The sequence below is a fragment of the Macaca thibetana genome, chromosome 5, assembly GCF_024542745.1.
Source record: "Macaca thibetana thibetana isolate TM-01 chromosome 5, ASM2454274v1, whole genome shotgun sequence".
Lineage (NCBI taxonomy): Eukaryota > Metazoa > Chordata > Mammalia > Primates > Cercopithecidae > Macaca > Macaca thibetana.
In genome coordinates this window covers 147,834,533-147,859,891 of record NC_065582.1, presented here as the reverse complement: position 1 = coordinate 147,859,891, position 25,359 = coordinate 147,834,533, and the positions used below count along the sequence as shown (strand labels likewise).

General features: G+C 42.3%; 1 protein-coding gene across 4 annotated transcripts in view; it reads left to right on the top strand.

The window, feature by feature from the left end:
* Nucleotides 1-21,294, top strand: part of FAM114A1 (family with sequence similarity 114 member A1) — a 78,474-nt gene extending 57,180 nt beyond the window's left edge. For all 4 annotated transcript variants that reach the window (XM_050792043.1, XM_050792044.1, XM_050792045.1 and 1 more), the window contains 6 exons: nt 3,889-3,980; nt 6,266-6,427; nt 7,496-7,635; nt 11,237-11,309; nt 16,527-16,580; nt 19,003-21,294. In XM_050792043.1, coding sequence (XP_050648000.1) covers nt 3,889-3,980; nt 6,266-6,427; nt 7,496-7,635; nt 11,237-11,309; nt 16,527-16,580; nt 19,003-19,104 — 623 coding nt within the window. In that variant the 3' untranslated portion in view covers nt 19,105-21,294. The remainder of the gene's footprint in view (nt 1-3,888; nt 3,981-6,265; nt 6,428-7,495; nt 7,636-11,236; nt 11,310-16,526; nt 16,581-19,002) is intronic.
* Nucleotides 21,295-25,359: the final 4,065 nt, after the last annotated feature.

Genomic DNA, 25,359 nt, shown 5'->3' with positions numbered 1-25,359 from the left:
TGGGATTATGCAAAAGCTATAGAAAGGAATCTTTGCAGTGGGGGAAATCCAGGAGCAATCCAGCAGAAAATCCAGGAGCAAAATTCTGAAGGAAAACCGAGCATTTTCATCCATTTTTTTCCTTGTAAGCATTACATTCCTAAAAGCCTCCTAACAACTAAATAATTTATTTGGTACTCTCAGAAAATGTAATAAACCATCATTTTTAAATGAATTTAATATCGGTCTCCTCTGCATGTAATAATGTTAGCTAATGATTTGCATGTATGTTTTTCCAGCAGAGTGTAATTTTATCACACTGCCATAGATCCCTTAATTTGATTTATCATGGCTGAGAAGAGATTTTAAAAGGCCATTTTCTATTTTTATTGCTCTGGTGAAGATTTTCTCAGCCATGTATACAGACCAAGAATTGTAGTAATAGGTATTGTTTGTTGCAACATTTATTATCATCTGTTTTTATCAACCTCCATTTTTCTCTATGATTTTTTTTTTCTAAAATCGCTTCTAAAAGTTGTTGGTGTATGTTTTACAGAATTAATACACCTTTAAAAGCTGGAGCTCTGCAAAGTGCTTGTATCTTAATTTAGTGTTGATTCCTCCCAAATATTTTTAATCTCCCTATGTTTGTATCAGCGTAGCACATAATTATTTGTTTACATAAAACTTCGTGTTTACGAAACACTTTCACGTTTGTTGTAGTATTTGGTCCTTATAACAGCTGTAAAGAGGAGATGGGTGGGTTTTATTGTCCTCAGTTTTCAGAGGAGGCAGTGGAAGCTGAGGAAGCTCTGTGACTGGCCCCAGGCCACAGAACCAGCAGATGCAGGAGCTGGGTAGGACCTATGCCTTCCAAATCCCAGCCCAGGACTCTCTGTGCTCTGCAGCACTGCCTCATACAGGGTGAGGGGCAGGCAGTTTGGGAAGGAGACCTTGTCGATGCTGCCCAGGTGTGCCCAGCGCCTCTCACTGTCCCTCCCTGGGGAAGACTAGACCAAGACCTCTGCCCAGCAGAGAGAATATCAGCTTCTGATGGAATCAATCTAGCTCTCTAGCTCTGTCTCTCTCTCCCCCTCCTTTTTTTTTTCAAGATAGAGTCTCATTCTGTTGCCCAGGCTGAAGTACAGTGGTGCAATCTCAGCTCACTGCAACCTCCACCCTCCTGGGTTCAAGCGATTATCCTGCCTCAGCCTCCCAAGTAGCTGGGACTACAGGCACGTGCCAACATGCCTGGCAAATTTTTGTACTTTTAGTAGAGATGGGGTTTCACCATGTTGGCCAGGCTGGTCTCCATCTCCTGACCTCAAGTGATCCAACTACATCGGCCTCCTAACATGCTGGGATTACAGGTGTGAGCCACTGTGCCTGGCCCTCCCTATCTCTATCTCTGTCTCTGTCTCTCTGTCTCTGAGACTGTCTAGCCCTCCAACTCTCCCTTTGTGTGATTAATGCATTCTCATTCTTGAAAGCTCTGTTCAGGCATCACCTCCTCCAGGAACCCTGCTTCACACCCCTCTGAAAACTGGATTATATGCTGCAAAAGTCCCCTTAGAGCACTTACCTCTTTGGGTTAAAATGGTTTGCTTGTTGTGGCTTCATCATGAGCAAAGACAGCCGTCTCTTCCTCCTGCCTGCACACACCCCCCTCACTTAGCTGCAGCCACGCTGACACCCTTGCCGCTCCTGTGGACGAACCGGGCACACACCCTCTTGGACTCTACTCTTGCTGCACTGCTGCTGGAAGACTCTTCCCCTGACATCTTGTGGCTGGCTCATTGCTCTCCTCCTCTAGCACATTACTCAAATGTCACCTTTGTTAGCTTGCCTCCTGTCTTAGTTCCTCCAGGCTGCTATATCAAAATACCATAGACTGTGTGGCTTATAAACAACAGAAATCTATTTCTCATAGTTTTGGAGACTGTAAAATCGAAGCTCAAATTGCTGGCAGATTCTGTGTCTAATAAGGGCTCCTGATCTCTGGTTCACAGATGGTGCCTTCTAGCTTGTCCTTACATGGTGGAAGGGATCAGCTAGCTCCCTGGGGCCTCTTTTGTTAGGGCACTAATCCCGTTCATGGGGGCTCCCCATTTCATGATCTAATCACACCCCTGAAGCCTCACCTCTTATTATCATCACATTGGTATTAGGTTTCAAAATATGAATTTGGAGGGGACAGGGACATTCAGACCACAGCACCTCCTATTTAAAACTCCTAAACCCCAGCTAGCCCTGTTTATACTTCTCCATAAAACTTATCCCTTGACATCAATGTTTTATTTATCTGTTTTTTTTGTTCTGTTTTTTGGGACGGAGTCTTGCTCTTTCACCCAACTAGAGTGCAGTGGCGCGATCTCAGCTCACTGCAACCTCCACCTCCCGGCAGTTCTCCTGCTTCAGCATCCTGAGTAGCTGGGATTAGAGGCACCCACCACTGTGCCCAGCTAATTTTTGTATTTTGAGTAGAGATGGGGTTTCACCATCTTGGCCTGGCTGGTCTCAAACTCCTGACCTCATGATCCACCCACCTCAGCCTCCCAAAGTGCTGGGATTACAGGTGTGAACCACCGTGCCTGGTCTGCTTCTCTGTTTTGATTATCTGTTTCCCTCATGAGAATATATGAGTTACATGTGTGAGTTACATGAGTTCCCGTATCTGATTATCTGTTTCCCTCATGAGAATGTATGAGTTATAGGTAATAATAAACAAATCTAAGCCAAATGTTTTGAATAAATACCTACAAGCTACGCCAGGCTATCTTCATGGGCTGCAGATTAACGATTTTGTCATAAAACAGAAAATAGCATCTCCAGACGAGGGCTGGATGCAGTGTTTCTCAAATGGCTTAGTCTCCCCTCAAGGCTCTGCCTTCCCACACTGGCATACGCCACAGTATTTTCTTCTTAGAGAGGTTTGAGAGCATGTAGTCAGGTGAGATAAATGATTCTTTTATTCTCCCCCAAAGTGGTAATAAACCCATGTGGAATCAATTCTTTGGCACCTTTCAGAAACGTTAAAAATGGCATGGCCTTGCAGATACTTCAAAAGAGAAAAGTAAGATTGTAACCTTTAACAATCTCTTTATTGCCCACAATGATCCTAATTTTTTTATTTTATGATATATGATATTTTAATATGTATACTATCTGTTATATATAGTAATATATTATATATTAGGCACTGTATTAATAAATTATTCTGTAAATACTCATTTTAGCGCCTGTTGTACGTGAGGTATTGTGTTAGATGCTCTGGATTCAAGAGTGAGTGGAAGAAATACTGTCTCTGTCCCTCAGTAGCTTCCAGGGTGAAAGGAAGACAGATCGTTAAGAAATATTGTAGGACCAGCCAGGTATCCTAGGGAACCTTGGGAAATTTCTCCGGAGAAATGGTTGAGACTAATTCAGCTTGTTTAGTACTGTGGCTCTGTGAACATAAAAGGGCACCTGGATATCATTAGGGTCGCAGTGCTAAGCATAACAATATCAAAGTCATAAATATGATGTTGTCCCAGGTCCCTTAGGCCTGAGAAAGGTCATGCCTTTGTTCATCCAGTCCTTCTTTCAGCAAATAGCTGCTGACCACCTGTAGCTGTGAACAAGACAGGGGAGGTCCCTCCTTGCCCTCTTGTTGCCTTTGGGTTGGCCTGGGGGTGTCCCTGCAGTAGCTGCCAAGCAACAAGACTTCAGCGGCCCTGCACCTGGATGCATCTGCTGCCTCACTGCCGTGCTCATGAATGGAAGACATTCATCTTTGCCCGGCGGCTGGCGGGGAGGCTGCTACAACCTCCACTTAGTCTACCCCAACTGCAGATTGTAACTTTGGGGGAGCTGCCACATCCTGAAGGATGAAAAATAAATCACGCTTCTTCCGTCGTGTTCTATTTCTAGGCTTAGAAGAAAAGGGAGAAGAATTTGCTCGCATGCTTACAGAACTTCTCTTTGAATTACATGTGGCGGCCACACCTGACAAACTCAATAAGGTCAGCACTGTCTGATTTATAGTTTCCGGTTAAAAAAAAAAAAAAAAAATGCAGGGAAGAGTCTCTGTTGTAAAGTTCCAGAGATGCATCTGAAATGGAAAACCCCCAAATCTTATAAGGCATAGTGCCGGGAGAGGAGTTTGAGGTCTGTAACTCAGATTTGAGGAGGGGATGGGCGCGGTGGCTCATGCCTATAATCCCAGCACTTTGGGAGGCCGAGGTGGGTGGATCACCTGAGGTCAGGAGTTTGAGACCAGCCTGGTCAACGTGGTGAAACCCCGTCTCTACTAAAATACAAAAATTAGCTGGGTGTGGTGACACACACCTGTAATCCCAGCTACTCGGAAGACTGAGGCAAGAGAATTGCATGAACCCAGGAGGCCGAGGTTGCGGTGAGCTGAGATTGTGCCACAGCACTCCAGCCTAGATGATAGAGTGAGACTCCATCTCAAATTTAAAAAAAGGGGAAAAGCCTGTAATCCCAGCACTTTGGGAGGCCGAGACGGGCGATCACGAGGTCAGGAGATCGAGACCGTCCTGGCTAACATGGTGAAACCCCGTCTCTACTAAAAAATACAAAACACTAGCTGGGCGAGGTGGCGGGCTCCTGTAGTCCCAGCTACTCGGGAGGCTGAGGCAGGAGAATGACGTAGACCCGGGAGGCGGAGCTTGCAGTGAGCTGAGATCCGGCCACTATACTCCAGCCTGGGCGACAGAGCAAGACTCTGTCTCAAAAAAAAAAAAAAAGGGGGAAAAATGAAAATATTTGAGGAGGCAACATAATGGAATGTGGTGGTGGAGAACATGCTAGACTGTGTCATGAGATCTGCATTTTAGTTGTAATTTTACTAGTAACTACCTTGTGACCTTGAAGAAGTCACTTACCTTTTCATGGCAAAATAGAATGTTATATCGGAGCAGTAGTTATCATCCGATTAGGGGAGGGGGAAAGGGTGCAGAATCACCAAGAGGCTTTTTCAAATTTCACCCCTGACCCCTGTAAAGAAACATGCCAGAATTCGGTAGGGAGAGGCACCTCAGCCAGGTGAACCCCATAGTTCCTCCACCTGGAGCACAGGGGCTTCGTCATGTCTAAGACCATTCCAGCTTTAACAATCTGGGTTCCTCTAACAATACCACGGTGTGTTTTGCAAGTCAGTACAAGGTCTTGCTGTGAAGTTTCTTTAGAGGCCATGATCATTAATTACTTAAAACCACGTGATGTTTTTCCATTCTCTCTCGCTCTTTCTTTCTTCTTTTTAGCAAGCAGTGGTTTACATAGGTACTCACTTATCCCGGTGGGTGAGGAAAAGGGCAGAAGGAGGAGGTGAGATGAGTAATTTCTTTATCTCTGATGGGGTCACTGATTCTGACAGGTCAGTGACTTGAACACAGTGGGAAATTGCCTCATTCATCTCCGTGCAGCACCTGCCACCGCTCAGAGGGGGCATGTGGTGGCTCTGAGATTCCACTGGCTTATTTGCTTAGGTTTAAGTCTTTGTCTCTAATAGGGGACACACTAAGGCCAGTTTTGTTGGGTTTTCTCTCCCCAGATCTTCTTGCTGTTAACTTACCATTCAACACTCTGATATTTTTAACTTTGGCGTGTAAGATTTAAGGTGGGAAGTAGGTTTAGTCTAAGCCCCAAAACAACTTTTACTTAAGCAAACAGCTTAAACTATAATGATAAAATTGGAGTGAGTCTGCCCTTTCGTTCTAAATTCAGGGAATAACAGGTAGGGGAGGAGGTTTCTGATTAATTGAACCATGATTTTGTAGGGCACAGAGTGCGTAAACTGCACTCGTGTGAAATTAGACACAGAGCAGCACCAGACCTTTCCAGCAGCCCTTCTCTTCTCCCCCTTGAGGGTGGAAGACCTGTCATGAATCAAGAAACGCAGAGCCTTTCTAACATATATTTTTAAAAGTACTATTATTCTTTTATAGATGGTCATGAAAAGTGAAAAATATACTATAGATTTTCAATGTGACTGTCATTTTTATTCTTATCTGAATATCATTTTTAAATGCTTTTTAAAGAGTCCTCAGGCCTGCATTGTTCTTTCCATACTTTCTGTTCTGTCCCTTTTTTCTACTTTATATTTGCCAGAAAGCAACAACAAGGTTATCTTTTTAGGGGGTTGAGAAATTGCCCCGTCATCCTCCAAACATACGGAGATCCATTCCTGAAGGCTTAGAGACACTTGATTCTTGTCTTGGGGTTGGAATGACTTAGGTTCCATATTTGCACCATAAAAGGGTTGTTTGGTTGGGGACCTTTGCAGGCCATGAAGAAGGCTCATGACTGGGTGGAAGAGGATCAGACCGTGGTGTCAGTAGATGTGGCAAAAGAGTCCGAGGAGGAAACAAAGAAGAAAGAAAAGGAAGAGAAACCTCAAGACCCTCAAGAAGACAAAAAGGAGGAAAAGAGAACTAAGACCATAGAGGTAAATTTATTCTAGAGTGTCCACCTACAAGGTAATAAGAGTGTGTTCATTTTATTAGCAGCTTAATTTTAATTGAAGAGAGGCCATTTCTTTTTCATTTGTTCCATATTGTAGAAATATAAGTAGGAATGCAATAAACACTGAAATTTCTCTATGCCAAGATAATTCATGGTTTAACACAGATTTTGTCACTTTTCTCCATAGCTTTACAATTATAATTTAAAGGGACAAAAATCTTTAGGAACATAGTTGATTTATCTTTAGAGTAGAATTTCATCTTATATGCAAATGTGTTACTATAAAATGTCTTTATGCCCTGTAACTAATGAGGTAATTGAAGCCTTTAAAAAAATTCATTGCCATAGCTTTTATTCTGTAATTTAATAAATTTATGTGTGCATAATTTATTTCCTGCCTATGTTCAATAAAGGAGTTTGTAGTAACTTCATCTTACATTGAGTTTTAATTTTGAAGAAAGTAACTTTTTGGCTGAGTGCGGTCACTCGAGCCTGTAATCCCAGCACTTTGGGAGGCCAAGGCAGGTGGATCACCTGAGGTCAGGAGTTCAAGACCAGCCTGGACAACATGGTGAAACCCCATCTGTACTAAATATACAAAATACTAAAAATAATTAGCAGGGCATGGTGGTGTGTGCCTCTACTCTCAGCTACTTGGGAGAGTGAGTTATCAGAATCACTTAAACCCGGGAGGTAGAGGTTGCAGTGATTAGATCACTGTAAAGAAAAATATCCATTGAGCTCTGTTCATTCAGCCAGCCTTCCACACACCGTCTTTAGCACCTGCCTGTTTTGTACCCAGCATTGCTGTAAGCCCTGGGGATGCAGCTGTGAACAGACTTGCCACATCCCTGGGGGCCCTGACGGCACCTCCATTTTCTGGCAGCATTACACTTAAAGTCTTAGATATGCTCGTAGTCTTCAGGTTAACAATTTCATGTTATGTTTGTGGTATTTTTGAAAGAATTATATCACTTCTAATGTCACAGCATTTTTTTAAAAAAAGCATCTGCTCAGTAAAAAATTTCTTCCTTGTGTTTATCCATTTCAGGAAGTATACATGCTGTCCATTGAAAGTCTGGCAGAGGTAACAGCGCGCTGTATTGAGCAGCTTCATAAAGTAGCAGAATTAATTCTTCATGGACAAGAAGAGGAAAAACCAGCTCAGGACCAAGCAAAAGTTCTAATAAAGTAAATAAATGTTACTTTAAATTATTATTTTCCCAGTTCTATATATAGGTACCGTTCAGAAACACACATACACACCCACACCCTCTAAGCCACTAAAAGGTTCAGATTTCTTTTTGTTTGCTTTTGTTTTTTGTTTTGTTGAGATGGGATCTTGCTCTATCACCCAGGCTGGAGTGCAATGGCATGATCATGATTCACTGCAGCCCCAAACTCTTGGGCTCACACCACCCTCCCGCCTCAGCCTTCCCAGGAATTGGGACCACAGGTGCACACCACCACATCCAGCTAATTTTTTAATTAATTACAGAGACAAAGCCTAGCCGTGTTGCCCAGGCTGGTCTCGAACTCCTGAGCTCAAGCAATCTTCCTGGCTCAGCCTCCTAAAGTTCTATGATTACAGGCATGAGCAACCATACCTGACCAAATATTCAAATTTCAAGTGAACCAATTCCATTGTTCTATGGTCATCTTAAGAAATAAGGATTTCTTTTCTTTTTTTTTTTTTTTTGAGACAGAGTCTTGCTCTGTCACCAGGTTGGAGTGCAGTGCCACAATCTCAACTCTCTGCAACCTCAGCATCCCAGGTTCAAGCGATCTTCTGCCTCAGCCTCCTGAGTAGCTGGGATTCCAGGCGCACACCACCACACCCAGCTCATTTTTGTATTTTTAGTAGAGATGGGTTTTCACCATGTTGGCCAGGATGGTCTCCATCTCTTAACCTCATGATCTGCCCGCCTCGGCTTCCCAAAGTGCTGGGATTACAGGCATGAGCCACCATGCCCAGCCGGAAATAAGGATTTATTTAACAAATGCATTATGTTAGCAAGAAGAAGAAGACTTAACTAGCCATCCTAGGAATTATTTATGAAGAGATTTAAGGGAAAACACACTAAATCATTCAGAGGCATGAAAGTGCTTATTTAATAGATCAGAGTCTTAGAAGTAAAACCTTTTGAGGGTAATTACATTTCCAACATATATATGAATAGAGAAAGGACACTTTAATGTAACTTCTAGCTAGAGTCACAAAATAGGCAAAAATACTCCACTGATCCTGGGGACTTATACCAGCTCTCCATGTTCCGAACTCTGGTGATGATGGTCGCTAATATTAACCAGTTCACTTTTGGGTGGTATGTGTGCACATATGTGTTGTCCTGTATCATGTTCTTCAATAAATAATAGCTATTGTCATTAGTTTATTAAGTAAAATACAAATATATATATATACGTAACACATGTGAATATGCAATCTAGTGAATATACATGAAAATAGTTGATATGGAGTATTCATGAAAATAGTTGGTATGGAGCTGAAAAATAAGCCTTTACCTTTTATGCACATGACTGTATACTGTGATATGGAAAATTAACGTAGGCCTAAGTACCCTCATGTTATTAGACAGACACAGGAGCCAAAATAGAGCCCCTGAAAATATTCAGGGATGGACACACACAGGCCTCAGCACACTCAGTTTGCTAGCTAACTAGTCTTTGCTTATTACCGCTTTGGTATTGTAGGTTGGGGAGTAAGTTTATAGTGGAAAGATCTTCCAAAAAGTCAGCATTAGTGTCTTTGTACTGGCGGCATTTTTCCTCACTTGTAAAGATCTGTCATCTAGTCTAGATTTCCATATCTAAGAATATAAAAATCGAAGTTATTATGAGAACCACATAATCCGCACCTTAATATTCCTAGAAAGAATATGCACTTGCCTAAACATTTAGAAGGAAAAGGAAAGAACAAAGTCAGAGAAGTTGAAAATGCTGAGGACAATCTGTAGGTACTGGTTTATCTTTGCAGTACTAATTGGAAAGAAGAGGGCCAAAGTTCAGAAGCCCCTAGGTATGGAAAATGACCTTACTCTTCACTCCTTTCTGATTCCCAACCCTGATTGTCCTGACCTTACCAAGCTGCACCCAGTCTCTGACTTGTCTGTACAATAAGTGCCTCCCCACCCACCTGCCCAAGAACATAGACTGAATGGCTCTGGGATATCTCCTGGCTTTACTCTTGACCCTTTCTGCAGACAAGTTTTGGATAGATGGGTGGGTAGGTGGATGGATGGATGGATGGATGGATGGATGGGTGGGTGGATATAGCTCATAAAAATCTGTATATATTAGATAAGGCCTCTTTTATCAAAGCAAAACTTACCTCTACTGACTTTACTAGATCTTTTAACATGTAAGATTCTTAACTTGGGGTTATTTTTCTTCCCATAGCATTTTAATCACTATTCAAGAGAGCTGTATGCACTAACTTATAGAAAACTATCAGACATTACCTACATTATTACGTAATTAGATTGTTGTCCATTTTTGTCGTCATCCATAGTGTTAGGATAAATGTTGTTTTCATTAAATATTTGTGTGTATCTTGCGTTATTTTCTTGGGATAAAGTTCTAGAAGTGGAGTGCCTAGCATAAATTCAGAATTTTGGTATCAGTATTAAAAACATATTCTACAGGATCTTTATTCTGAATCATATAATCAAAACATAATCAAAGTATCCAGAGTCACCTGAGTTTGAATCCCTCCTCTCCTGCATGTCCTAAGCAGGTTACCTAACTTTCTTTCTTTCCTTCCTTCCTTCCTTCCTTCCTTCTTCCTTCCCTCCGTCCCTCCCTCCCTCCCTTCTTTCTTTCTCTTTCTTTCTTTCTTTCTTTCTTTCTTTCTTTCTTTCTTTCTTTCTTTCTTTCTTTCTTTCTTTCTTTCTTTCTTCTTTCCTTCCTTCCTTCCTTCCTTCCTTCCTTCCTTCCTTCCTTCCTTCCTTCTTTCTTTCTTTCTTTCTTTCTTTCTTTCTTTCTTTCTTTCACAGAGTTTTGCTCTTGTTGCCCAGTCTGGAGTGCAATGGTGTGATCTTGGCTCACTGCAACCTCTACCTCCTGGCTTCAAGTGATTCTCCTGCCTCAGCCTCCCAAGTAGCTGAGATTACAGGCACCTGCCACCATGCCCAGCTAACTTTTTTGTATTTTTAGTACAGACAGGGTTTCACCATGTTGGTCAGACTGGTCTTGAACTCCTGACCTCCAGTGATCCACCCACCTCGGCCTCCCAAAGTGCTGAGATTACAGGCATGAGCCACTGTGTCTAACCACCTATTTCTTAAATGTCCGATTTTCCATCTATATAAAATGGAAATAATAATATAAGCCATAAGGTCACTCTGAGGATTAAATATGATCAGGCACACAAAAGTGTTTAACATAGTGCCTCAGTGAATGTTCCTGATTATTTTGAAAGGACCAAAAAGCTGGAAACCAGCCATCTGGCAAGCGTGTGTACCTCTACACATGTGGAGCTCAAGCCTGGTATTTTCCTGCACATGGTTTTCATTCTAAAAGAGGTCAAATGAGTTGGATGATTATTCTTTAATTAAGCATGGAAGGAAAACCGGGATTAGATTAAACTGTGATTGCGAATCATGGAAGATGATTAAGGAAAACCGTCTGACTGCACATTTCTGTAGAACATCTTGAAGCGTGTGTGGCATTCTTTTAAATGTCATGATGAATTAGTATCAGAAATGGTCATGACAGTTAAATTATTTTACCTTATTGAAAACATCCAAGCCTCATTTTTTTTTTCTTCTTTCAGATTAACTACTGCGATGTGCAATGAAGTGGCCTCCTTATCAAAGAAGTTTACCACTTCTTTAACCACTGTTGGGGTAAGATTACAGTCTTGATTTTTTTTTTCACCTTTTTTAAGGGAAGTCTGTCTGTGAGGGGCTGTGAGGAAATGTGGAGTTGCAGCGCCTTCTTTAGTAGCTCCATAAAACCGAAGCTGTGCCATGATGTAAGCTAAAGTCAGGCCAAGAGCAGCTTCTCTAAGGACAGGCAGCTTAGGACTCTCCTGACTGGATTCCAGTCTTGAATCTGCCATTTCAGACATACAAGATGTTGGGTGAGTGAGTTTTCAAACCTCTATGAACCTCATTTTCTTTGTTTGTTTGTTTGTTTGTTTTGGTGTGTGTGTGTGTGTGTATGTGTGTGTGTGTTTGGAGACGGAGTTTCGCTGTTGCCCAGGCTGGCATACAGTGGTGTGATCTCCCCTCGCTGCAAGCTCCGCCTCCCGTGCTCATGCCATTCTCCTGCCTCAGCCTCCCAAGTAGCTGGGACTACAGGCGCCCAGCTAATTCTTTTGTATTTTTAGTAGAGACGGGGTTTCACCGTGTTAGCCAGGATGGTCTCGATCTCCTGACCTCATGATCCACCTGCCTCGGCCCGGCAAAGTGCTGGGATTATAGGCATGAGCCACCACGCCCAGCCTGTTTGTTTTTTTTTTAAAGTGTCAGATGAAAGGTTCCTTTTATTACTTAATATCTGTGATATATGTAATTCAGAATCTCTGTTAAAATGATTAATTTTGAATATTCTCATTCACTGTTGGCCTCAGAGCCTACTTTATAAACCATGCAAGATAAGAGTATTCTTTTTTTCTATTTCTGTCTCATCCTGTTGCCCAGGCTGGAGTGCAGTGGCACAATCTTGGCTTGCTGCAGCCTCCACCTCCTGGGCTGAAGCGATTCTCCTGCCTCAGCCTTCTGAGTAGCTGGGATTACAGGCACATGCCACCACACCCAGCTAATTTTTGTATTTTTAGTAGAGATGGGGTTTCACCATGTTGGCCAGGCTGGTCTTAAACTCCTGACCTAGTGATTCACCTGCCTCGGCCTCCCAAAGTGCGGGATTACAGACATGAGCCGCCACACCCAGCCGAGATAAGAGTTTTCTTTGCTTCATTGTAGCACTTGACTTTGACCAAAAGAAAAAACATGTTACTGATTGGCTCAAGTGTTTCTATTCTCAGGGTAACAAGTCTGAAAGGCTCAGCATTCACTTGGGGGTGTGGCCTCTGGTTGTTTTCTTTGGCAATCAGTCATGTTATATAGCTTCACCTTAGTGAGCCTAGAGAAAAGTGGAAAATATTCCCTTTCACCTTCCTGTTTTTCCCCTTTAAAACTGTGGATGCAAAGTCTAATGATGTTCTCCATGAGAAACAGCAGTTTTACTTCCTATTCTAATTAGGTTGTTTTTTTTTTTGGTTTCAAGTATATTAGTTTCCTAGGGCTGCTATGACAAAGTACCATAAACTGGGTTATTTTCTCATAGTTCTGAAGGCTAGACGTCTGAAAGCAAGGTGGTTTCGGGGTCTTGATCTCTCCAGAGCCTCTAGGATTCTTCCTTGCTTATTCCAGCTTCTGGTAGCCCCAGGTGTTCCTTGACTTGTGGTTGCAAAACTCCAGTCTCTCTCTGTGTGTCTTGACATGGCTGCTTTCTCGTGTGTCTCCACATCACCTTCCCTCCATGCGTGTCTGTGTCCAGATTTAACTCTGCTTATAAGGACACCAGGCCTATTGGGTTAGAGCATAACCAGTATGACCTCATCCTAAGTTATCACACCAGCAACAACCCTATCTCCAAACAAGGTCACAGTCTGAGGTGCTGGGGGTTAGGACTTCAATATGTCTTTTTGCAGGGGATACAATTCAAACCATACCAGGAAGCAACAGAAACATGTTCCAAAAACTTTAGACAGAAAGGAGGCTTTATGAAAGGCAGTGGGGGAAATGAACCGCTGTGGGGACCCAGCCCCAGAGCTCATGCACACTCTTTTTTTGTTTTTTGAAACTGTGTCTCGCTCTGTCATCCAGGCTGGAGTGCAGTGGTGCAATCTCAGCTCACTGCAGCCTCTGCCTCCCAAGTACAAGCGATTCTCATGCCTCAGCGTCCTGAGTAGCTGGGATTACAGGCGTGGGCCACCACTCTCAGTTAATTTTTGTATTTTTAGTAGAGATGGGGTTTCACCATGTTGGCCAGGCTGGTCTCAAACTCCTGACCTCAAGTGCTCCACCTGCCTCGGCCTCCCAAAGTGCTGGGATTACAGGTGTGAGCCGCTGTGCCCGGCCTACACATACTCTTTCTAAAGTGCTGCTATGAATGTGACTCAGTGACAGCAGCAGTTCCTAACCCTGTGTCGTTCCATTCAAAATCCTGGTTCCTGGGTAAAAAGGTTTGAATAGCTCATCAGCATGGGTCACAGGTCCACCTTGGCTTCACTCAGCAGCAACTGGGGTCAGTGTCTCATTGTGCAGACCTACCTGGCTTCTGGGGCACGCCCCCTCCTCCTCCTCAGGCCAAGAGCATTTCTCAAAAGAAATGAGAGATGACCATGGACCTGGCTGTCACCCAAAAAGATACCTGTCCCCCATACTTCTGTCAATGACCCTGTGAAGAAGGGGTGAGCTACGCACTGCCTATTCATTCTGCTGTCAAGAAATCTGACCTGCTTCTCCTGTTTTGTAAAACAGCACCTTTTATGTTGGTCTGATTTCAGGCCTTCAGCCTTGTATACAAGCAGAATGACAAGGGAGGTGGAAGCTCATTGATATGATAGGCTGGATAAAATGCATTTGCACCCTCGGTGTGGTCCAAGTTACCTGATGTCCATGGACTTTGATATAAACACTAGGCTTGCAGAGTGGTGTGAGGTCTTAAACCTCCATAAACATGGACTTTGATATAAACACTAGGTTTGCAGAGAGGTGTGAGGTCTTAATCAAGATGGAATAGCTTGGTGACTCCAGTTCCTAAGGCTCTATTGTACCTCTTGTCCCCCTTTTCACAGTTTACTAGGTGAGGAAACTGAGGCACGGAGGGGTGAATTGATTCTCCCAAGCATCTCAGTAGATCTCCTAATTCCCAGTTGGTTATCCACCAGATACATCAAACAGAGACCAACTCTTTGGTTCTCCATGTTCGTTTAGGCTTGAGAGTATGAATGTCTGTGTGCATGTTTGTATTATTCTATTTTGCATAATATGTGTTAAACATTAATTTATCTACACGAGTGGGTAGTATTCATGATATTGCTTTTCATTCCTTTTCACATATTGTATCCCAGCACAGTGCTTCTCAAACCTTAAGGTGCACATGAGTCACCTGGAGATGTTGTTAAAATGAAGATTGTTATTCAGTAGGTCTGGGATGAGGATGAGATTCTGTACTTCTAGTAAGCAGTCAGGTGATGACAATGTTCCTGATCCATGGTCCATATTTTATGTAGCAAGGCTGTAGCAGATGGCTGTGCACTTGAACTTACATATATTTATATATACACACACATGTACAAGTGTTTGCATGAACAAAATTGGGACTACACAGTTTATCATTATGGGGAAGAAAAACCTGAATCTAAAATAGAATTTAGAAAGGCCATCTCACCACAACAGTACCTCCGATCTTGTGCTGTGATGAATCATTTACATCAAGTCAGTGTTTCTGTTCTCTAAAGCAGTCATTATTCATAACTTGAAGTTAATGAGTGTATATTGCTCTCTAGACTCTATTTAAATTGCTTGCACACCTCATTGATTCTGAAAACCATTGTCATCTTATTGCCCTCATTTGATTATATTTTAGAGGTTTATTGATAATCAAATAAACATGAAAGCAAATACCATAATGGATTTTCTGGTTACTTACTAAAATGACTAGGTTTTTAAACCTAGTCATTTTAAAGAGGTTTCTCCCAAGACTCCATTATGATTTCCCCAGGAAGACATTACTTCACCGTCAGTAGAGTAACGTCAATGAAAGTGGGCTGCTCTGGGAAGATATATTTAATTTATGTATTTTTGTTTACTCTGAACTCTTCCAGGTACTGTAAGAGAAGCTAACTTATAAGATTGCCCTCTCTCTCTCCAATCCCTTTAATGGTTTACGGTCTAAGAATAGATTGAACTCTTAGATAGAGAAGACTATTGATTGATAGACCAATAGCATAAGCAAAGATAATGATATCAACTCTGCCTTTCACTTTCATTTTTTCTTTTTAGACGGAGTCTCGCTCTGTCACCCAGGCTGGAGTGCAGTGGCGCGATCTCGGCTCACTGGAACCTCCACCTCCCGGGTTCAAGCAATTCTCCTGCCTCAGCCTCCCGAGTAGCTGGGATTACAGGCGCCCACCACCACGCTCAGCTAATTTTTTTGTATTTTTAGTAGAGACAGGGTTTCACCATGTTGGCCAGGCTGGTCTCAAACTCCTGACCTCAGGTGATCCACCCACCTCGGCCTCTCAAAGTGCTGGGATTGCAGGCTTGAGCCACCGCACATGGCCTGCCTTTCACTTTTTGAGCCCCTGCTTTATACCAGGCACTGCACTCTGTGCTTTACATATATTTGCGTTTTTCAAATGTAGATCTGCAGACCTGTTTTCAAGTTGCATTTAAGAATGTCTTAATTTTGCTGCTCTTCGGGGAGATGCCCTATAACCAAGTTTCTATGTTTATATTTAAAAGAAGAAAGAAAGAAAAAGAAGAGTAGACCAGGGCTTAGACTAGGTTAGGTGAGTGGGGGACTTAGCTGCAAAATGGAAGGGAGCCCAAAAAAGAAACAGAAAAAAACCTCAGGAATCTAGATAGATATTTTAATGAAATATATTTTAAAATAACAATGCCAAAATATTAGGATCATCAAAATATCAAAATTTTAAGTAAAGACAGCATCCAACCCTCTGCCTACACAACTCAGCCTCCCTCGCTTCACTCTTATCCCAGACCTGCTATAGAATTTACATCGTGAAAAAGGTCTCGGTTTCAATTTCTAGCTATGTGACCTTAAACAAGTTACTCAGCCTTTCTGATCCCTATTTTCTCCTCTTTAAATTGGGGTTATCATGATACCTGCCTACTTCCTAGGATTTCTATTGCAACTAAATAATACTAAAAGGGTGCAGCAGCAGGTATGAAGCCTGGTCTGTAGGAAACATTCTACTTCCTCTCCTCTTCCTCCGTAGAGGATCCCTCAACAAAGCCAGTGTATTACATTTTACGTGCCTGTGGTACGAGCACTAATCTGTCAATTTCATACTTCTGATTCCACAGAGCAACAAGAAGGCCGAGGTCCTCAACCCCATGCTCAGTAGCGTATTGTTAGAGGTAAGTGGTCTCTGGAGAGAAAGTTCTCCTGAATCAAAGTAAATGTTAGAACTGCTGCTTCTTTTTTTTTTTTCCTTTTGTCTTTCTCCCCCACAGCAAATGTTATTGCAATTCTGAATCTCATCATCAAGTCTTTTTTGAGTATATTTGTGTAGCTCAACCAGCTGTAAACCCTCTGATGAAGCAACAATACCTAATTTTCAAGAATTCCTGATTATAAAAAGAAATGCTAAGCTTGCACGTTATTTCCATCACTGTTTGCTCCAGCAGAAGCAGATTTCTGCTGCCAAATTTGACACTAGATTTAACACTGTGATTATTGGCTGCAAATGAGGGGTTATTGCTCATCGGTGATTTTCATAAAAATGGGCACTTCCTTCGATTTAGAATAACCTTTGGTTTAGCTGGGTCTAATCTCCAAGCTGGCAACAATGACCAGGAGAATGTTTAGCCTATGCCCTGTCAGTGACAAGGGCACCATCCTCTGTGCCTTCTCACTCTGCGGACTGCCCGCTCACTAGGACTTTGCAGCATCAGCTGTGTTGATATAAAGCTGCCCCAACCAACACTGCTGTGTCTTTGCCAGAAACAGTCGCCTAAGAGAGAAGAAAAGAGGTCCAGGAAGAATCCTCATTCTTGAATCATAGGCACTGTGTTCTACTTGTAGAGGAAAGGTAGAAGATTGGTAGAGGAAAATCTTCTGTTAGGGGCTAAACTATAAGTGCCCAGGGCACCTAGCTGAAGGCACAAGGTGTTAACAAGCTAAGTTTGAACATGGGCGATGCATATATCATAGGATTTTGCTCCCTGAGGTGGCTGTCCATTGCAGAATTTGGAAATTACAAAAGTTCGGGAGGGCTATTGTATTAGTCCATTTTCACACTGCTGATAAAGACATACCCGAGACTGGGCAATTTACAAAAGAAAGAAATTTAATGAACTCACAATTCCACGTGGCTGGGGAGGCCTCATAGTCATGGCGGTAGGTGAAAGGCACGTCTCACGTGGCTGCAGACAAGAGAGCTTGTGCAGAGAAACTCCCCTTTATAAAACCATCAGATCTCATGAGACTTACTATCACAAGAATAGCACGGGAAAGACCTGCCCCCATGAATCAATTTCCTCCCACCAGGTCCCTCCCACAACATGTGGAAATTGTGGGAAATTCAAGATGAGATTTGGGTGGTGATACAGCCAAACCGTATCAGCTACCTATATATTTATAGCATTGTTTGGGGGACTTGCACCTTACTGTTAAGGAAAACGACAAAGGTACAGAAATAACTAAGTGATGGCACTGAATATTATTGTTTAGGATGCAGCTGCGCAGTAGGATGGCATCAGCCAGAAGGAATAGGGCTGTAGGGGCAGGTCTTGGAGGGACAGACACAGCTAAGAGAAAACCCTGGCAGTCAGAGGCAGAGTGTGGTACAAGAAAAATCTCTCCCTTGGCCACCCAGAAGGCATAAAATTAACTTACCATGTCAGGTATGAGGAATATGAGGTCAAATGTATTTTCTGTTTCCCCAGTAGATGTTTTCACATGTTTTAGTTACCCTAGCCTTTAAAAGGCCTCTCCATCCAATACTGTGTGTTAGTGCACCACAAAACAGGAATAATAATGTCAGCTATGCCAACCAAGCAGGAAGTACCATGCATAGGAGGATAACAGTGTTCAAGTTTGCTGTGAATAACTGCCCAATAATATCTCCAGTTAGCTTTATGTTGACGATTCTTATTTATCGATCTGTAGGGTAGGACAAACTGACCTCCTTCATACTGTGTTTTTGTGTTATTTCAGGGCAGTAGGGTTGATCTGGGAAAGGGATAGATAAGACAGGAAATACCCTGGGCCAAAAATGTACACACACTGATGGATCTTAAAAGTCCACAGAAGTGGCTCACGCCTGTAATCCAGGACTTTGGGAGGCCAAGGCAGGCGGATGACGAATTCAGGAGATCAAGACCATCCTGGCCAACATGGTGAAACCCTGTCTCTACTAAAATACAAAGAAATTAGCTGGGCGTGGTGGCACGCGCCTGTAGTCCTAGCTACTCGGGAGGCTGAAGCAGGGGAATCGCTTGAACCTGGGAGGCGGAAGTTGCAGTGAACCAAGATCGTGCCTCTACACTCCAGCCTGGTGACAGAGCAAGACTCCATCTCAAAAAAAAAAAAAATTCCATGAAAATGATTTGCCTTATCTCGAGTGAATTATTCTCTCTGTTAGTATAGATAATTGAGAGCTGGACATGCCCCATCCAAAAGCATGTGTTTACGCTTGCTTTAAGCACCAACATTGCAAGATAAATACAATCCAGTATTGGGGAGTGGGTTGAAGAGTGGGGACATTATCCAGTTGGAAGAATTGTCAAGGTTAAACTATGAAAATAACCCTTTAATCTCATTTTTCTCCTCTCACAGGGCTGCAACAGCACGACGTACATACAGGATGCCTTCCAGCTGCTGCTGCCTGTTCTGCAGGTCTCACATATCCAGACCAGTTGTTTGAAAGCACAGCCATGACCTGGCCAGACTCCATCCAGTTAAAGGAGACAGCTGGCCGCCTTGCCTCAATATGTACCATTTAAGGGGATGTTCTCTGTGCACCTGGCCACAGACACCCATTTGAGGACACTACAAGCAATTTTGCACAGACAATATTGAGAATGCAAATTTAGAGAGAGTTATCATTTCTCTCAGTGTGTATAATTATTTTTACAAACAATTGTGTTTTCTTTAAGTTAATTTAAACTTACACGGCTTATATTGAATATTTCCTTTATCTGAAATTTTTTTACAAATATTCATGTTGATTTTCCTGGTTAAGCATGCTGTATTTAGAAATTCATGGGCAGACCTTAGACGTTTTTTTTTAATCCTTTAAATTTCAACCTTTAAATGTTCCATTCTTATAGTATTACTTTAAATCAATTCTAAAACTGAACTTTGTTTTGTTACATAAATGTCGCAGGCAAAAATAACACTACTTATAGATTTTACCTATTATGGTAAAAAAAGGAAAATATGGTCATTTTTTTTTTTTTTTTTTTTTTGAGATGGAGTCTCACTCTATCACCAGGCTAGAGTGCGTTGGCACAATCTCGGCTCACTGCAGCCTCCTCCTCCTGGGTTCAAGTGATTCTCCTGCCTCAGCCTCCTGAGTAGCTGGGACTACAGGCTTGCGCCACCACGCCCAGCCAATTTTTTTTTGTATTTTTAGTAGAGACGGGGTTTCACTATGTTGGCCAGGATGGTCTCGATTTCCTGACCTCATGGTCCCCCGCCTCGGCCTCCCAAAGTGCTGGGATTACAGGCATGAGCCACTGCGCCCAGCCAGTCATTCATTCTTGCAACAAGCGTTTATTGAGCACCTACTGTGTGCTCACAGTAAAGAAACCTGATCTTATCCCAGTAGAGGTAGATATTCTGAAAGAGAATAATTCTTAAACTGCTTAAAGAAGTCCCTACCCCTAGGCCACAGACCAGTACCAGTCCATGGTCTGTTAGGAACCAGGCCGCACAGCAGGGGGTGAGCGATGGGTGAGTGAGCACAGCTTCATCTGTATTTACAGCTGCTCCCCATAGCTTGCATTACCACCTGAGCTCCGCCTCCTGTCAGATCAGCAGCAGCGACATTAGAGTCTCATAGGAGTGTGAACCCTGTTGTGAACTGCACATGCGAGCGATCTAGGTTGTGTGCTCCTTGTGAGAATCTAATGCCTGATGAATCTGAACCTAATACCTGATGATCTGAGGTTTGAACAGTTTCATGCCGAAACCATCCCCCACCCCCATCCTGCTACCCCCAGTCCGTGAAAAAATTGTCTTCCATGAAACTGGTCCCTGGTACCAAAAAGGTTGGGGACCACTGGCTTAAAATACCAATAAATTTTTAAACCCTAAAAACTTTGAAGAACAAGGTAAATTCGTGGGGTTTTTTTAATGTCCCACCCTTTAATTTGTTGTATTTTCCTATACTCTTTACACTATTTTATCCCGAACTATATATATGAGGTGAAAATATATATGAAAAGGGATACTGAAGAGTATTTAGTTTAAAATTAATTTCTGATGATCACAAGCACATGATGGCATAATTACAAAGCTTGGAAGTATTCAGATAGAAAATCAAAGGTGTTTCAATACAGTAGAATCCCAGGACTGCATTTTAAAATCGCTTCACAGATCACACTCGCTGGTGGCAAACATCGTCATTGTTGCCAAAGGACAGAAGATACTGATGTGTGTTTTCACTAACCGGTATATTGATCCATGAGAGGCTGCACAGAAGACCATGCAGCCAGGAGGTGCACTGTCAGTGGCTGCTTCTCCTGAGCTCCACACCTTCGTTGCAGCTGCGTGTTCTATAGAACACACCTGCTTCACAGTCCCATGGACATCCCTACAGGCACTGTCATGTGAAGCCTTGCCTAGTAGCTCCCTCCAGGGCAAATGAAGCTCATAGTTTTGCAAGGGGGAAACCTCTTGTTCACATTTGCTTTGATTCCCCTGATGGAATAGACTGCCTTTGTTCCATACAGGCAAAGTAGGGATATTTTAATATCATCCTACTTCTTATTAGCATTTCATTTGTCTATGTACTGTATTTCATTTGTATGTCTCCTGAAACATCCAAATGGAAAACATAAGAACATTTTATGTACAATCTGGAAAAAAATTACCTGAGAAATGAATTAAAGATTTTTCCCCTTTTCTGATTGCCAGAAATGCTTTTGTTACTAAGTCTAGAGAATGATTAACTGATGAAAATGTTGCATTTACCTCTTCATCAATTTTAGACTTTTTATGTGTAGAGCAGAGGAAAGATTTAGCTTTACAATTTCTTCACGTTGGTTTTTTGTTGTCGTTTTGTTTTTTGCATCAGATGGGTTTAGACATTAACTGGAAATGTAAAAGAGAAACAAGTGGTGGGGCACAGTGGCTCACACCTATAATCCCAGCACTTTGGGAGGCTGAGGTGTGCGGATTACCTGAGGTCAGGAGTTCGAGACCAGCCTGGCCGACATGGTAAAACCCTGTCTCTGCTAAAAATACAAAAAAAAAAAAAAAAAAAAATAGCCAGATGTGGTGGTTCGCGCCTGTAATCCCATCTACTCAGGAGGCTGAGGCACGAGAATCGTTTGAGCCCGGGTGGCAGAGGTTGCAGTGAGCCATGATGCACCACTGCACTCCAGTCTGGACGGCAGAGGGAGACGCAGTCTCAATTAAAAAAATAAAAAGAGAGAAAAAAAGGGAAACAAGTATTTTTCAAGGAGCTAGAATCCCAGACTTAGACTTTAAGCCTAATGGCACCTGTGTAGTGCATCCATAGCAAAAAGTTTAATGATAAAATGAAATATAAATGTTTAAAAGAATAAGAGATAATTATTGAAAAAGAAGTAGTTGGTGTCATTGGCATTGCACTTACCTTCTAATGCTGGAATGTCTAAGGTTGCCAGGTGAACACAGGCTGAGAGAGGATTCCCTGGGCCTAGTTACATAGTCTGCGAATTACATTATATAAGAGAGAATAATCACTTAAAATAGATCCACCCTCCAGGATTTCTTTCAATACTGTTTTTCACCATCACTTTTAAATAATTGCTTCTTTGCTTTGCTTTAAAACCTGGCAAAGCGCAGGATCCAGATCTGTGCAAATGTCAGTTAGTTACTAAATGAATGATTTAACAGGCTTACCTTGGAAGTTTTTTATTCCTTCAATAATCCTTTACATAAATTGGGTTCATTTCATTCTATGCAATTACCCTGAACAAGCAAGCCAGCTTTTTCTTCACATCAAGTGCAAAATAAGTTCTAGTCTAAGTAATGAATGTAGGCCTGTGCCTGTGTCTTATTAAATAAGAAGCATCAAAAGCGGGTCTCAAATTCAAAGTAAAATGAGTTCGAGAAAAACTGCTTTCAGGTATTGATACAGACAGATCGAAAGGGCAAAATGGAGTCCCAAATCTTAAAGCCTAGGCCTTAGCTTAAATATTGTACCCCACCGAGAAGAGAAGGCTCTGTTTTCTCCGTGTGTCGCCCTGGGCTGCACATCAAACTCATAGCTAAATGAGCAGTGCGATGAGCTGAGGCCCTGGCAGGGGTGAGTGAGGATGTGCTACAGCCTCAGCAGTACCAGCTAAGGAACTATGGAGCTCAGCTGAGGGCTCAGAGGGGATGAAGGAAGTTCCAGCCTTGGGCAGGCTGAAGGAAAGTGCTGAATACAAGGAAGAGGCCTGAATAGGGAAATAAGAGCGTTCCTCAGTGGTTTGTAGAGATCAGCTTCCCCAAGGTGCTCAGATACCTGGAAAGTCACCTTCTGCACAGGCAGGCCATGCTGTTTTCATGTTAGAAATAAAGGCAGACAGATTCCAATCACAGCCATCCCGGAGGTCCAGGATATAACATCTCAGGGAAGCAATTCAGCAAAAATTTGAAATGAACATTAATTTCTCATCTTTCCTAAAAACGTGTGTGTGTGTTCGCGCGCGCGCGTGTGTGTGTGTGTGTGTTGAACAGATGGGGTTGATCATAATACATGACTTCAAATGATATTTAATGTTTTATAAAAGCAATTATTTTTCAGGGTCAAGCTGGTTTTTCTATAATGTAAAAATTGCCCTCTGATCTTCCTCCTAAGTAAGCGTGCCCTACATTTTGATATGCAGATCCAGGCTTCAACTTGGTGTCTTAAATTACTGTGTTTGTAAAGGCTCATCAGAAGAGATCATACTGAAAATCCATTTTAGAGCTTCAATTTCGCTCTGGTTTTGTAGTTGATTAGAATTCATAATAACATAGGAGTGTATTCAGACCAGCCATTCTTCCCATAAAAAAAAAATACAGTTAACCATGTGTTTTATCTAGATTATCTCATCACTTATGCAAGTTTATGTTCATTTGCTGTATGTCCATCCATACTGGATGCTGCACTAGAATGTCTACTGCTATCCAATTCTGAGGAAAGACACCATTCTCTCTCTCTCTTTTTCTTTCTTCCTTCCTTCTTTCTTTCTTTCTTTCTCTTTCTTTCTCTCTCTCTCTTTCTTTCTCTTCTTTCTTTCTTCTTTCTTTTCTTTTTTCTTTCTTTTTTTTTTGAGACACACTGTCACTCTGTCCCTCAGGCTGGAGTGTAGTAGTGCAATCTCAGCTCGCTGCAACCTCCGCCTCCCGGGTTCAAGCCATTCTGCCTCAGCCTCCCGAATAGCTGGGATTACAGGTGCCCACCACCACACCCAGCTTATTTTTGTATTTGTTTAGTAGAGACAGGGTTTCACCATGTTGGCCAGGCTGGTCTCGAACTCCTGAGCTCATGTGATCCACCCGCTTCAGCCTCCCAAAGTCCTGGGATTACAGGCGTGAGCCACTGCACCCGGCCTTTTTTTTTTCTTAGACCCTGAAAATAATCTGAATTATTCTACCCTTTGAGCATTTTACCTTTAGCAATGATTAAATCATTACACCCCAAACAGTAGGAAATGTATTAATGGCATTTCTGCTATTTCCAGTGTCTGGGGTCATCATAGACCAGGAATAGAAGCTGATTATGAATTTTGTGTTGGGATTTAAACTACATTTACCTTTGGATCAGAGTGAATTTTTCTCCGCCTGAGCTGTCAGCCAAAAAGCAATTGGATTATATCAGCCTGTGGTCACTGCTGACTCACTTGACAGGATTGTCTCTTGTATTAGTCTCAAAGGAATTCTATATTGCAAAAGAAGAATATGTTTATTTCTTAAATGCCTTCAGTGAGTGCAGAAGTTTAGGGTGATCCAGAGATGTTCTATCTCCCTGCCCTGGGTTTCACCACGAAGCTTGGAAGCTGCCACTTGGAAGGAAAAGCAAGCGTAGAAGCCAAGGCCAGATGGATGAAACCTGGGCAAAAAACAAGGCTGAGCTTCTGCCTCTGAGTCTCTGCCATCTTTATCCTTTTTCTCTCTTAGGATTTTTTTTTTTTTTTTGACAGTCACCAAGTACCTGTCTTCCAGGATCAGCTTTTAACATCCTGCCCCTCTTTTCCATATCTCTTATTTCCTTTCTCTTCCTCTACATTTTTTTTTTGTCTTATTTCCCCATTAACCAGAAAACAATTGGTACAAAAGATTCAGTCATAATCACTAACATGCATTTACTGTGTGCTGGGCATTGTGCTGAGGATTTTATTTGCATTATCCCACTTCATCTCCATAATCACCCTATTAGGTAGATATTATTATCATCTCCCTGCACAAATGAGAACATTGAGACCCAGAGACATTATCTACCTCATCCAGAATTACACAACTAGCAAAAAAAAAGAGCCAGGATTCAAACCCAGCTCCGTTCAGCCTGACTAGCTAGTGTTTTTAAACTATTAGAGCCTCCCAACAAAACAGAAATGTAACATGGTTATTTTTAGAGACACCTGAATGCTTAGATTAGTTCTAAGGTAGATTTGAGTTGTGAGGTAGATTTGTAGCTGAAAGGTTTGGTTGTCGGCTTTGGTTGTTTCCATGCAACTGAGAACAAACTGAGACTAAAGAGACACAGAATGAAGCCACGCGAGGTTATTTGGCCCCTGGGTGGTCCTCACCACAGGCCTCTTCATCATTTCACAGACACTTACATCAAGCAGTTTCCCGGTCATCATCAACACAGCATCCTGTCTCACAGGTGACTTTGATATCACAAAAACATCTCCATTTCCTTCTCGCTTCCCCTTTTCCGGTGCCAAGGAAGCCCATTTGTACATTACCACCTTCCTGAAAATCCTTAACCCTCTACTACCTTCCCGAAGC